Genomic DNA, 14,132 nt, shown 5'->3' with positions numbered 1-14,132 from the left:
CGCGTGCTTGACCGACTCCCCGTCCCGTCTGCAAGAACTGCGTCTGGTCATCTTTATATCCCTGCCAACCAGCTCAGGACCTGGCACACAGCAGGCGTCCAACAAAAGTCTTCTCCCTACCCTGCCCCCTCCTCCCCCAGCTTTGGATTTTGGAATAAACACACCACGGAGACAATATCACAGAGGTTCACAACACCACTATCCAGGCTACAGATGGAAGGTCTCATTTTTAAAAAGAAGAAAGTCTTGTGTTCCAAAGGGCAGTTTATTTAAAACAAAGGTGGCAATGTGTGGGAAGTAGGGAGAACAATAATTCTAACATAAAAGCACACAAGAAGCACCTCAAATTTAAAAAAGGGGCTGCAGGGAGGAAGCTATGTCTCATTCATATACAAACTGCTGACCTCGATTATTTACATCCAAACTTTATAAAATAGCATTTCAAGTCAGCACTTAAGCCAGTGTTATTAGTTTTTATTACAAAAAGTTAAAGCTACAAACTTCACATTTTTAAGTTGTACATCAGCAACAGCATTTAAGTTTTTTCCAAGTTGGTTCGAGTGCAAGCTGGTGGAAGAGATTTTTTTTTCCCCCAAACACAAAAAAGAACATGGAGTCTAAATACAATGAATACAATCCTGATGAAAACACACTATGTAAGAAAAGATGGGGTGAGAGGCTGAGGAGCTGCAATCTTTAGAGACAATGTGGTTTGCTAGAAAGGGCACTGGAATCAGAATCAGAAGACCTGCATTGGAATCTGAGCTCCGCCATATTTTAGCTGCATGACCTTGAGCAACAGACTTCACCTCTCTGAGCCTCAGTTTCCTTATCTGTAAAATGAGAACCATAACACCTAGATCTCCCAGAGCTATTAAGTTTTAATAGATATAGGGCTATTCAAATGATCTATGGAGTGAGCTTTGGTGTTTTGTATCTTTCAGGGAATTTGTCCATTTTATTTAAGTGGTTGAATTTATTAGCATAAAGTTGTTCATGACATTGTTCTTAGCCTTTTAATATCTGTAGGAGCTATAATGATGCCACTTCTCTCATTTCTGATATTGGTAAGAGCTACTGAAATTTAAATGGTATAATAAGTCCCTGGCATCTGGCAGGTGCTAAATAATTGTTTCCTGGGTCAGAATATACAGTCTCAAGAATTCAAGGTCATAGCTCTTAAGTTGCTTCAGAGTATTGGTCCTATCTATCTATCTATCTATCTATCTATCTATCTATCTATCATCTATCTATCTATCTATCATCTATCTATCTACCTACCTACCTATCTACCTACCTACCTACCTAGCCAGCCAGCCAGCCAGCCAGCCAGCCAGCCAGCCCAACATGCATTCATCCATCTATCCATCCATCCAGCTGGTGGTTGGGAGAAGGGACAAAGGAAAAAGAAAAATAGAAATTTGCTTCAAAATTACTGATGAGGAAGCAATCAAGATATCCTTAGAGAATTTGAGATTTTTTTTAAAGACACAATTGGGTGTGGGTCATTGTTTCTTAAAAGGAGAGGAGAGGTGAGGGCCACAGAGTTCCCTGGGAGCTCGAGTCACAGACGCTGAAGCTTAGGGCTCAAGGAAAGCACGCTGACCTATCCTGAAGTTAGTGCTCACGGGGAAAACGAGGACCCGCCCCTCTGCCTTTCCATCACTAGGAAACAAATACACCGAGCCAGGAAACGGACCCGGTCCAAAGAAATTGACTCCTGGCCAGAGGCTCTGTCCAGCTAGACTGGGGAACAGTGTTCTGTGCTGGGCCAGCATGGGGGGGTGCACACATGCCTAGAACAGAATAAACTCCTGATCAAGATTCATGACCCAAGAATATTTATGGGGAAAAACTGAAATCTTCTTTTACTTGGATCTAGCTTAGGAAGGAAGAAATGTGCACTTCCCCTCCTGTCTGGCCAAGTGCAAAGTCCTTTCTAAAATGGAAGAGGCTGAGGCAGGCCTGTTCGCGAGCACAGCAGATGGTGTGGGGGAATGTACGCTCCATGCTAGGTTGGTGAGATTCACTTGGCGGTCAGACTTGACTAACTCAGCCATTTTCCAACCTAAAACTGCCAGTTGGAGTTATCTATTCTCTGCAAGAAAAGGTGGTCACTTCATTTTAAAGACTTAGGATTTTCCTTTTGCCTGTGAATACTGGTCCCACATGGTGATGCTATGAATCCTGATTCTGCCCCTTACTAGCCATGTTGCCTTGGGAGATACATTGCCTTTTTCTCTCTGAACTTACTCCTTCACCTGTGAAGTGGAGATCAAGTACTTAACTTACGGGGTTATTGTGAAGTTTGGATCTGACATCTATAAAAAGCCCACCTAGCTCAGTGCCTGGCATATACTAAGTGGTCAACGAATGCTAGCTGCCATTGATTCTTCTAGTGGGATCCCCTAAGTGTCCTCTGTTCTCTGCCACGTAATTGCCTAACTGGCCAAACCCTGCAGACCAACCACTGCCTCTTACATTTTTAAAAACTGGCTTTAATTGCAAAGAACAGAATCTGGCCAGAGAAGAGGAACAGTCCCTGCCATTCCATCGATTCCCAGGTTTGGGAAGCAAAAGCAATTATGGAGTCAAATTACTCTATCTTTAGGTGCAGCCGAATCAGGACTCCCCCACCTGAGGGGAAGAGATACTGAAAAATAAGGAGACGTTTGCTTTTCCTCATGGTCTCCTCTTTGCTGTGTGACCACACGTCATGCTGCAGAGGGACGGCTCAGTGCTGCGGTTCGGGAAGCCCTCTGATCTGCCTGACGCCCGAGGTTGCCTGCGTGGCGTTGTCTGCCAGAGGCCGCAGAGTTGCAGACTGGCCGAGCTGGAGCCACCTGGCTCTCCTGGGGGTCCCACCACAGTCAGTCATCCACGGAAGAGACCAAGCCCGAGCAAGCTTCCCTCAGTAGGGCTCTTTGGGACAACCTGACCCAAATGGACACAGGTTTCTCCTCTCGGGGAAGGGAATGCTTGGATCAGTGGCCCAGGAGCAAGGAGCTCTGGTCTCATCCCAGCTCTTACTTCAACTTGCTTTGTGATTTGGTCACCCTGTCACTTCCCCTCCCCGAGCCTCAGTCAGGCCAGACGATGCCTGGGGCCCCTTCCAGCTCTGGCATCCTGTGGGCCTGCACAGAGCCTCCTGGGGAACAGATCTCAGTCTGATATTCACGTATCCTTTCCAGACCCCTCAGCAGTAAAATAAAAAAGAAAAGAGTCACATACTGGAATGTGATCACAAAAGCAATGCCCTCTACCCCTGTCTGTGAGGAAGGCGGAGCAAAATGCCCCTGTGCGATCTTCGCATGAACAATGAGAACCCTGGACACACTTTCCCTTCTGTGTTCTGCGGACGGCACACAGCCCCGTGTGTGTGGAGAGGTCCTGGCAGGCCTGTCCCCGCACTGGGTCACGTCTCCTCTTAAGGCACTGGGCAGGATCTGTGCTGTGACTCTAGGCGGTTGGGAGAGTGCAGATGGATGGAAGGCATTGAAGCCACGAGGGGCAGTTTGCAAAGAGGATGCCAGGCCCTCCTAGGACTCAAGAAGTAAACACAAACTCTCAAGGCTTTCCCTTCAGCTCCAGAAGCCGGAGATGACCCACACGAGGCTGAAGCCATGGGGAAGAACTGGCCCAAACCTAATTCTTAAATGCAGCCCTGCAGAAGGGTGAGGTTGGTCCTGGGAGCGGAGTGACCCCAACAGCCTCCCGGCGCCCCCTGCCCCCCAGTACCATAATCTTACAGAAAAGAGGCCCAACTGTTTCAAACTGTACCTGGACAGAGGTGCCACCACACCCAGTGGGGAATCCGTTATAATTTATATATATATGTGCATATTTATATATCTTTAAAAAGTCTTCCAGAAAGAACAATCGAAAGCTATTGGGAGAAGAAAGACAAGACAACATGTAACACTCCCAGCTATCACTCATCCTGGAGTTTCTGTTCCTGGGGTTTAAAACTCTGAGTTTAAAAGCGCCGATGCGAATCCTTTGAAATAATATAACTGACCAACTGAAATACATACACAAGGCGGCAGGCTGATGGCAGGCAGCCCTTCCCACTGGCGCACTTCCTGAGCTCACGAAGGTGAAGGTGCTGTGGAGAAATGACGGGGCAGGGGTGTCGGCTACCAAGCCCGAGTTCACCCAAGGCTGGTGTGCGGGCGGGCACTCCGGGCCTCCCTCAGAAGTTTTGTTGCCGCCGCTTCTTAGCCTCGATGGCGTCCAGGATCGGCTGCCTCTTGGACTGGTACTTCTGCCGGATCTCTTCAATCTCTTGCTCCATCATGGGGTCGAGGGCCAGGAGCCTCTTCTGAAGGTCCTCCACTGTCCAACTCTTAAGCTAGAAGAAGTGGAAAGTACGGTCATGACAAGGCCCAGGTCAGCGCAGAACAGCCGAGAAGCCCAGCCTGTCCGGGCACCCAGAAGGGAAGGGTCTTCCCAGAGCCTGGGGTGGCAGTGGTTGGAAAGTGACAATTCATTCACTAACGGCATGCCCCAAGCTCTATGCAGATAATTTATCCCTGGACAACTTCTAAGCACTAATCTCTTTGGTTTACTCTGCCTTGACCAAGAACTTAACCAATAATACTTTCATCCCTATCTTTTCAATGAATTACATATCGATGCATTGTTAGGGCATAAACAGCCACTTGGTGTATGCAAAATAATGCTTGCCCCTAATTCTTGTCCTGCCCATCAGATGAGCCTCTGGATGGTGACTGTGTCTCTTTCTGGATCCCACACCAGGGAGAGTGGATGCTCACTGAGGATCAGATGCTGCCCCCCGAAATGTCTTAGGCACCGCCATAGTGATCATCATTAACACTTATCGGGTGCTAATCATGCACCAGGCACCCCTCGAAGCGCTTCATACACAAGAGTCTTACGAATAGAGACACAAGCCTTGGGCGGGGAGTGGGAGGGATAGTTGGAAACCTCTGAGGTTAAGTTTCCATCATCCAGAGGGAACAACAAGACTTAATATATAAACGAATAATAAAAGCTAGCACTTATATAGTGCTTTCTATGTGCCAGACGCTCCGCGCTCTCCATACATCCATTCATTTAATCCTTGCAACAACCCTATGATTTGCAAATATTATCATCCCCTGTTACAGATGAACAGGCCAAGGAAGAAGGCGGGGAAGTAACGTGCCCAGTGTCTCGTGGCAAGTAAGTGGCAGAATCAATATTCAGACCCAGGTGGTGAGGCTCCAGACTTCATGCTCTTAACTGGTATCACAGAAGAGCAGATTCGCAAAGCCCAGGTTTGAGAACCGACTCCATCTGTAGTTCAAACACGGCTCTGCCTCTTGCAAATGCTGAGACTCTGGCAAGTCCCCTCTCTCTCCAGGCAGTTCTCCCCTATGGAAATGGGACACCCACGCCTCATCGGGCTTATCTTAAGAATTAAATGCGACCGTGGCCGTAAATGTGTTGCCACAGTGCCTGGTGCACCGCGTGCTTCGAGAAGGCAGCGCGCGTCACAGCGCTCTCTCTGTACCAGACCTTGGGAGTGTGCCCGTGTGCGCCCCGTGGCTGCCGCCGTGGGCTAAGTGGTTTCACTGCTGTGTGTACGGAGTGTCACTGAGTCCAAGCAAGGCCGGTCCTGGCTGGCAGGGGTGGGAATGAAAGCCCCCATTATCCACAGCAGGTGGTGATTAATTCTGTGCGTTTACAACCAGTCTAATAGGTGCAGTGTTCCAAGAACTCAAAGGCTCACTCAAGTCTTCGGAGAGATTTATGGAATCACCATGTCCTCCAGCCCCTTCCTGAGGCCTCAACAGGGAAGTGGTGTAGGAAGGGGGTGAAGGAGCCTCTTTCTGTCCGCCCTTCCTTTCCAGGGTGGGGTGCGACTGAGAGGGAAGGACTACCATGGCCTCCCCAGGAATAGTTTAGTGCCCTGTCGCCGCAGGAATTTGCCTTGGCCTGCTTCAGGGAGGTAGTCTGAGAAGCAAGAAAAGCCTAACAGTTCAAGACGAAAGGCTCTTTGTGAGGCGGGAATGCAGAGCCGAGCGGGGGGTGGATGCTGGAAAGCTGCGCTCCTAAAACCACATCTTGTTTCCAGCCTGTGGTTTCAGACCAGCTGGAGGGTGTTCTGGGCCTGGGGACTCTCCAGAGAGCAATGCTCGCCTCATTTTTAGCCTTTTCAGTTCGTCCTCCGAAAAGAAACTGCCCCAAACCTAATACGGAGTGTTACTGGGAGCTGGGGTATTAATCTTTAGGATCCCAGGTAGTTCATCTCTAGTGGCTGTGTAACCCTCAGGTTACACAGGCCAGAAGTGAGGACAAGTGACCTCACTTCTGGGCCTCAGTGCCTCCCCTAGAGAAGAGCCCCCGGTTCCGCCATTCTCGGGCTCTCATGAGGATCAGGTGGGTTAACAGGTATGACGTTCTCAGCACAGAACTTCACACGGTATTCATCTCACAGACAGCAAACATTCCATAAACTGTAGTTATCACCACAGTTGTTAATAACTGCTATTGTTGCTATTAATACTATTGTTATTATTAATATTTTGAAAACTCTCTAATGAATCGTCCATAAACAAATTGTTCCTGTACCTCTGATCCAAGTCAGAATCAAACAAGTAAAAAAGCAAATATTCTACTCTATTTCAGGCTAACAATACCTAAGAGCCAGCATTTTCCCGCATCTGTTAACTTATTTATAGTTTAACAAAATATTTTTCATCCATCCATCCATCAAATATGCACTGAACACCTACCATGGGCCAGGCACTGGCCAAGGCACACAGGATTAAAAAACCCCCCAAAACCAAAAATCACTGCCCTTGTGAAGCTTACATTTTAGTGAGGCGAGACAGACACCTGAGAATGAACTCAATAATCCGAAGATTACTCTCATGCAAGAGAGTGAAAGGGGAAAGGAAAGAAAAACCTCAGCGAAGGAAGGGGAGCTGGGAATTAGGAGACTCACTCTTCATCATCCATCAGGACAAAGCATCAACTATGAAGACATCAAGGTCAGGGAAGCGGCCCTGGCTTTCTGGCTTGTTCAGCAGCTTCAGACAAGCCCCTCCTGCCCCCCCCCCCCCGGCCTCTGTTTCCCCCCATGTAAGAGAGGGCTGCGGAGTGACCTCAGGTCTTGTTAGACTCAGTGTTTCTCTCTGTAGGACCCCTCGATCGTGCGCATCGGAATCACCAGTTAAAGAACTGTGAGCGACCCGATCACACTCACTCTCCAGGAGGCGAGGATTCTGCTCACTAAAGAAGCTATTCGAGTGTTTCCCTGAATTCCTCAAGTCTGATGAGCATGATTCTACATCCTCTTCTTGTTTTCCTCATAGCAAACCTCCCACAGAGTTATTGCTGCCTGTCTTCGGTCAAGGCTTCTCGGTATCCAATTTCTGTGCAGCCCTTCTGCCCTTGATCTAACCTGGAAGCAACAAGCACCCTTGCTTTATCTCCACCTTCAGACTCACGTACTTGCCCTAAGGCTTTGGGCTTAAGTTACACCTGACCCGTTAGAACACACCCAGCCAGTCACCGCTAAGGCCTCGGTCACACTCCAGACGTGGATTTTTCTGAAAACAAGCTCAGAGAATGGTTCCGTGGCGCCAAAAGCAGCATCTCACCTTCCTGGTCCTTGGTGGCAAAAATACATTGCAAACGGATATCTTGCAGTGGAGTGCCTGTGGCTCTCCGGTTTTGCTAGCCAGCTTTCTGAAGGAGCCAACTCTGGCCCGGCCGTGCAGGGAGCTTGAGCTGTTCGTAGCAGGTGAAGGAAGTACCACCTTTCAGGACCTTATTTGTCCGCTGGCATTTACACATCCTCTCTGTCCTGTGACTCCCACACGTATGGCTCCAGAGCAGCATTCTCTTCTGAACGCCAGGCTCACACATCCAGGGGCAGATCCTACTTTACGTGTCAGCCCCAGATCAGCTCATGGAAATCCAGCACCTTAATCCGACCAAAACAAAACTCTCGAGTCCCACCCTTCCCTCACCCCCAAACCTGTTCTCCTCACATCCCAGTCTTCCCCATCTCAGGAGGGGTACCACCATCCTGCCAGGCACAGAATCATCCCATTCTTCCTTCCCCTCACCACCCCCTGCCCACATCCCATCCTTCGATCTCATCTCTAAAACGTGGGAGTAACTCAAATCCAACCCCTCAACCCAGGCCACCAGCATCTCACAGCGACAAGCATAATTAAAAATACAGAAATGAACCAGATCACATCCCCCTATGTTTCCTGCTGCACTTAGAATAAAATCCAACAACACACCAGGGCTACAAAGGCCTTCCATCTCTGGCCCCACCGGCCCCTCGAGCTTCATCACCTACCACTCTCCCCTTTGCTCAGGACCCTCTAGCCACCCTTTACTTCAAATCCTCAAACAAGCCACACTTTTTCCAGCCTCAAGGGCTACCCAGTGACTGATCCTTCTGCCCAGGTGGTTCATCTCCAGTTCTTCCTTATCCTTTAGGCCTTAGCTCACAGGTCAACCCCTCAGAGAATTTGAGCAAGCCTTCCCTGAGCATCTTCTCTAGAAAGGTCACCTCCCCTCGTTCTCGATCTCAGTCCCTATTTTACTTCCTTCAAAATGATCGTGGCACCTTGTAATCAATTATTCTTATTTCTTTTATTTGTTGTGTCCCTTACTAGGACGAAAGTTCTATGAGAGCAGTGACTTTGTCTTGTTCACTACACTACGCATTATATTAGTTGAGGGAATGAATAATTTGCCCTTCATTTCCAGTCAAATAATAACGGAAGCCACTGAAACCAAGGAGCAAGCTTCCCCGAGGACCACCACGTGCAGGGCTCTGGGTAAGGTGCTGAGGGGACCCAGGGAGTGAGTCCTGCCCTCAAAGAGCTTCTATTCCTCTCAACATTCTTTTGAAATTGAAGGAAGTCTGCTCCCTTGATTCCCATTTCTGTGTTTGATACTGACTGATAAGAAACAGGTCTCCAACCCTGGCTTAGTCACCTCTAAAAGGCATGTCCACTTTAATTTTTTATTCTGACAAAAAAGAACTACTACCTTGGAAAGAACGAGATGATCAGAAGACAACAACGTGATCCTTCTGGACAAGACAAAATACCAAGCCCGGAGCCACAGGCTCCTTAATGAAGAAGGTGGGTTATGCTGAAGAGAACAGACCAAGCACAGGGATTTTCTCCTCTCTTCCTGACAGAGGTCACAGAAGGGAGGAGAAACTAAACTAAGCCCTTAAGCATGGTTACTTAGAATCCCCTGACCACTTGGATATGCTAATCAACACATCAGCCTTGAATAGATGAACATGGATGGGCTCAATCTGACCATGCTGATGTCGTGCGGCTGGACACAGTCTCTAACGAACACCTCGACTCCACTCACCATTACCTTTCACCCCGCCTGCTGTCTGGCCGTGGATGTCTGAGCAAGCAAAGGCATCAACATACGTGCAGGTGAGAGTTCTCTTCAAGGATGTGCTCTCTGGAAATGCGCTGAATCCTCAAGGGGGCACTTTCTTAGTCTGAACTTCAGCCTCACCCTGTTTCAGCCGGATACAACGATGTCTTAGACTTCTACACTTAGACATGGAGGCAATACGTTCATTACTTGAGCATATGCCATGCGTCCAGCACTGAGCTAAGCAGGTGTCTGCACAAATTAACCCATCTGATATTATTCTTGTCCTCCTTTTACAAATGAGGTCAACGAGGATAAGAGTGGGCAAGCAATTTGCTCAAAGTGATACAGCAAGGAACTGGAAAAGACTGTAACCCCCCCCCCCCCACGCCCAGGGTTTCTGGAAACAGGCCCCTGTTAGTGAAAAACACGGGAAGACTGGAAGAACTACAAATTCGGCTGACATTAAATACATCAGATGACCCTCGATTTCAAAAATGCCACCATGAGCTATGATGGGTGACTTCAGGCAAGTCACCTGACTTCTCTGGGATCGGGTTTCCTCATCTGTAAAATGGGAATGACACTGTCTACTTCACTGCCTTTCCTCAAGAAAAACCAGGCAAGGGCCTGCTATGTGCCAGGCACCGCTGCTGAGGGGCAGTGACCCGCTTCAAGGCTGCCAAACATGATTCAAATCGAATCAACCAACTTTCCCGGCAGCTCTCCTGGGCCAGGAACGCGGCTGGGCAACGTGAATGTAAAAGGCAGCATGTGCTGGAGAAGCAGCGAGGTTTCGGGGCAAGAACACTGGCTCTGGCTCATATGGACCTGGGTCCCGTGGGAGCTCTGCCCTCGGGCGAGTCACCTAATACGTGCCTCACTTTCCTCATTTTTCAATGGAGGACAGCAGTATTTATCCCGCAGGGAACTTGTGAGGTTTAGCGGTGTTGGTAAAGTATATCACACAGTGTCTGTTGGACACTAGAAAGAAAGTGGTTAAGTGGGAGCTACCACCTTAAATCCTTTTTTGGAAAAGGGGGAAAATGTGTAAGTAATATAAACGGTAGCTCTGTTGCTAGAAGAACTGAGCCTGGTGAGCTCCCAATATGGTGCAGGACACATACCCCACACACAGGGGGGCCTCCGGTGAACTGTGTGTGAGAAACCCCAAATCGGATAAATCTGGCTTGTTTCCTCGGGGCCAGACCACAGCGAAACCCTCAGATTCCCAGCATTATGAATACATGAATATATGAATATGTGGAAACTGGTTTCTTCTCAAACAGCCTTAGCAACTCTGAAACTCTGAATTACACTGCATCAACCAGCCCAGAGAAGAGCTGAGATCCGGTTAAAGTTTCATTACAAGTGATACCTCACGGGAATTAGAGTGACAATGAGCCTGTCTTGCATGAGCAGAGTCAAGCTGAACTAAACACATTAAAATGTATAGCAGAGCTTCATCCTACCCTGGCAACGAGGCCCACAGTGAACAAACGGGTCTGGCCCATACCCAAGGTACAGGGTTCAAAGTTCTGCTCCTCTGCGGCTAGAAACTCTCATCTCAGAAGTTTATTATAGAAATAGAGTCGTGCAACGTCCCCAGAAAACCATCTGAGAGACTTGCCAAAGTGTTTAAGGACAAGCTTCAATTCTGTACACACGACGCTTGAGCACTCCTAATTCTGCATCCGGTATTACAAGCAGGATTTCTCAAACACATCATCCCTTCTGGACAGGTGTGTCAGGCTGATGCCCTGTCAAAGGTGATGTTTTTATAGTGGCCCAGAATAAGGAAAGAACACGCCTTTGGAATTTAGCAAGACGACAAGGAAGCTTGATAGAGTCGAATGATGCCACCGACATGCCGTTCCTTACCTTCAACACCAGCCACTAGAAGGTCAGCAGAAGTGCAATAGAGAAAATGCACCAAGGGCAGTCAAAAGCATCTAGGGCACTGATTTAGTTCCATCAAAGATACTCATCCTTTCTTGATGTGACTCTGTCTCTACCCAAGAGTAGATTCGAGACTGGGGAGAGGTGACTCTAGTCAGATTCTCAGGGGATGCAGTAATCTCTCAGCAGATGAGTGAGAAGGTAGTCAAGCAAGCAAGCTGACAATCAAATAACAGCTTGTGTGGGTGAAGTCAGTATGAGGCCATTCAATTTCAACACATCTTGCTGCTTAAATGAATCCTGTGAGAATTCTAATGGGAAATTTCCTCTGATTCAAATTATGGTCATGCCAAATTATGCTTCCATCAGCCCCCTGTAAAACCTTCCTAATGCAAAACCTAGTATTAATCCCACTTTGAGTTTATGATTCCTTCAAGTCAATCCATGGAACTGTTCTCAGAATTCCAACCGAAGCAAACAGGGCTGCATGTATTTCAGATATTTACCAAGAAGACTGGAATGAAACATAGACCTTAAGCTGGGGTAAAACAAAGCAGTTTGGCTCCAGGCAGGCTCCTGATGGAATGACACAAGCTCTGAGGAGGGCCAGGAGCCTGGCTTTGAACAACCTGCAGGCTGTCTCCAGGGAGCTTCCCGCCCAGAAGCCCAGTGCGCACCACACGTGCATGTGTGTATGAAGGACGCGCTCTGATACACCGTATACACAGGAGGACAAAACGCAAAAGTGCTTTTTTTTAATAATGGGGTTTCACTATAATACAAAGTTTATTACTTGTGTATTGTTAGTTTTTTGTGATTTATCAAAAATCATCCTTCGATGTACATGACAAAATTAATTTCTGAAGTAGTGCTTTTGCATGCTTAGAATTTACTCCAGCTCTGTTCGGGCATGAAGTTCCACAGCTCACTCTTAAATCACAACACTCCTGATTTTGTTGTTGTTTTGTTTTTGTTCTGTGAGTTTTATAACAGTCTTTGGCCTAAGGTAAACAAGTTTTGACCAGACCCAGATTTTTTCCCTACCATCGTGCCTCTGGCTTTCCACAGCAAGAACCCATAAGGAAACTTTCATACCCCAAATACCGAAGAATAATGGATCTTAAGAGGCACCGCAAGGCTGCTACCTAGCGTTGTATCTTTAATTATAAAGAGGTAGGGAGTACCTGCCACGTGTGCCAGGCCTGGCTGGGGCAGGAGTAGGGATGGTAGAGGTGGGGGTGAGTAAAGGTGCGTACGGGGCAGAAAGTATACAGCAGGATCCCTGTACACTAGACGTGGAGCTAAACGAGGCAGGTAAGTCATGAAAACAAGCTACAGTCTGCAGCGTTACTGGGTGACTCATGACTGCTAACTGTAATCAGAGCTATTTTTAATTGAGTGCTATGTGCTCAGCACTTCACATGTATTATTTCATGTAATCCTCAGAATGGTCCATGAAATAAGTAGTAGTATCCGCCTTTACCGAGGTGGAAACCGAGGCTTAGAGAAATACAGGAATTTGCTCATGGCCCCAAAGCCAGGAAGTGTAAGTGGTGGCCTTGGGCTATGAACCCTAGCACGCCTGACTGCAAAGCCCAAGCCCACCTCGTGTCACGGCAGCATGCACTACAGGAGTTCAGAGAAGGAAGAATCCTCGTGGCCAGTCGGCGAGAAAGACCTTGCCCTTTGTAAATATACATTTATAGTGCAAAGAAGGAGCGCTCACTCTAATTCAGAACTGAATTGTAGAATTTTTTTTAATTAAATGCAAATCTTGTTATTTCAAGTATCTATCGCACCTGAGATACAGGAGACTAATAAAATGAGGTTAGGTAAACAAGAGGACTTATGAGTTCATCTGTAAATATTACTAACAGCTACTCAAAATTCCTTCGGGCGCCATATTTTTTCACACCTCCATGCGTCTGCTGAATATAATCCTGTCTTCAGTTTAGGGAATGCCCATTCAACCTTCCAGAACAACCCAAGCTCTAACTCTTCCCTCTTGCCAACTACCTTTTCCTTTCCCTAAAGTAGGAGCTATTTAAGAGCATGAACTACATCTAATATGTTTTCAGAGAGTCAGGCCAGCAGAAAAGAGTTCTCAATAAATATTTAATAAAGAAACATATCCCTAATCTTTACTTGAAAATGATACTGACTTTGTATTTGATTCCCTCAAGAAGCTTTGGAAATATGTAATCAATAAATAAACCTAAGGGTATAATATGTTTGTTAAATAAGATTATGTCAATCACTCCAAACTGACCCATGCATGCCAAAATCAAAATGAACAGCACAGCCAGTGTCATGATTGCAATAAAGCTACAAGGAAAAATGGACATAAAAATTCACTCTAGTCTTGGTTGCTTATGATAGTTCTTTAGCAAAAATTCAATTTTAAGAGCAGCTCTACACTGGTTTATAAATTTCACACTGAAGGAAGCTAAGCTGTGAGAGGAAAACTTTCAGGAAGTTAGTGAATATCTAATCTGGGATAATGGTAAATGTCAAAGAAGGTGGGGTACAAGAATAGAGACGAGTGTGACGCTCCTGATAGCAGAAGGCACTAAAGGGAGACATCCGACCTATCATCATTCTTGTGAGGATATTAATCTTTCAGAAGATATGAAAACCTAAAACCCAAACTGTGCCAAGCTGTTGTTTTAATGTAGCTTAATAATTCAGGAAAAGAGCTAGCTAGTCACCTAAGAATCCCTGCAAGCTGTGCCTCTGTACACTTTCTTGGGCTGGAAATTTCCAAGATAACAAACAGGCCAGGCCCTTTTCTCTCATCTTGCCAAATGAAAGAAGCCCAAAGAATCCCAAGCAAAATGAAAGCTAAAATACAAATT

The 14,132-nt window shown here is 47.0% G+C and overlaps 1 protein-coding gene across 1 annotated transcript in view; it reads right to left on the bottom strand.

The window, feature by feature from the left end:
• Positions 1–246: 246 nt before the first annotated feature.
• Positions 247–14,132, bottom strand: part of STK4 (serine/threonine kinase 4) — a 97,751-nt gene continuing 83,865 nt past the window's right edge. The window contains exon 11 of the mRNA XM_035006395.1: positions 247–4,351. Within this exon, the coding sequence (XP_034862286.1) occupies positions 4,193–4,351 (159 nt within the window). The 3' untranslated portion in view covers positions 247–4,192. The remainder of the gene's footprint in view (positions 4,352–14,132) is intronic.

This window comes from Mirounga leonina, unplaced genomic scaffold (assembly GCF_011800145.1).
Source record: "Mirounga leonina isolate KUSES-001 unplaced genomic scaffold, KU_Mleo_1.0 Mir_150, whole genome shotgun sequence".
Classification (NCBI taxonomy): Eukaryota; Metazoa; Chordata; class Mammalia; order Carnivora; family Phocidae; genus Mirounga; species Mirounga leonina.
Note: the sequence above shows the minus strand (reverse complement) of the source record. Positions and strands in the feature narration are given on the sequence as shown.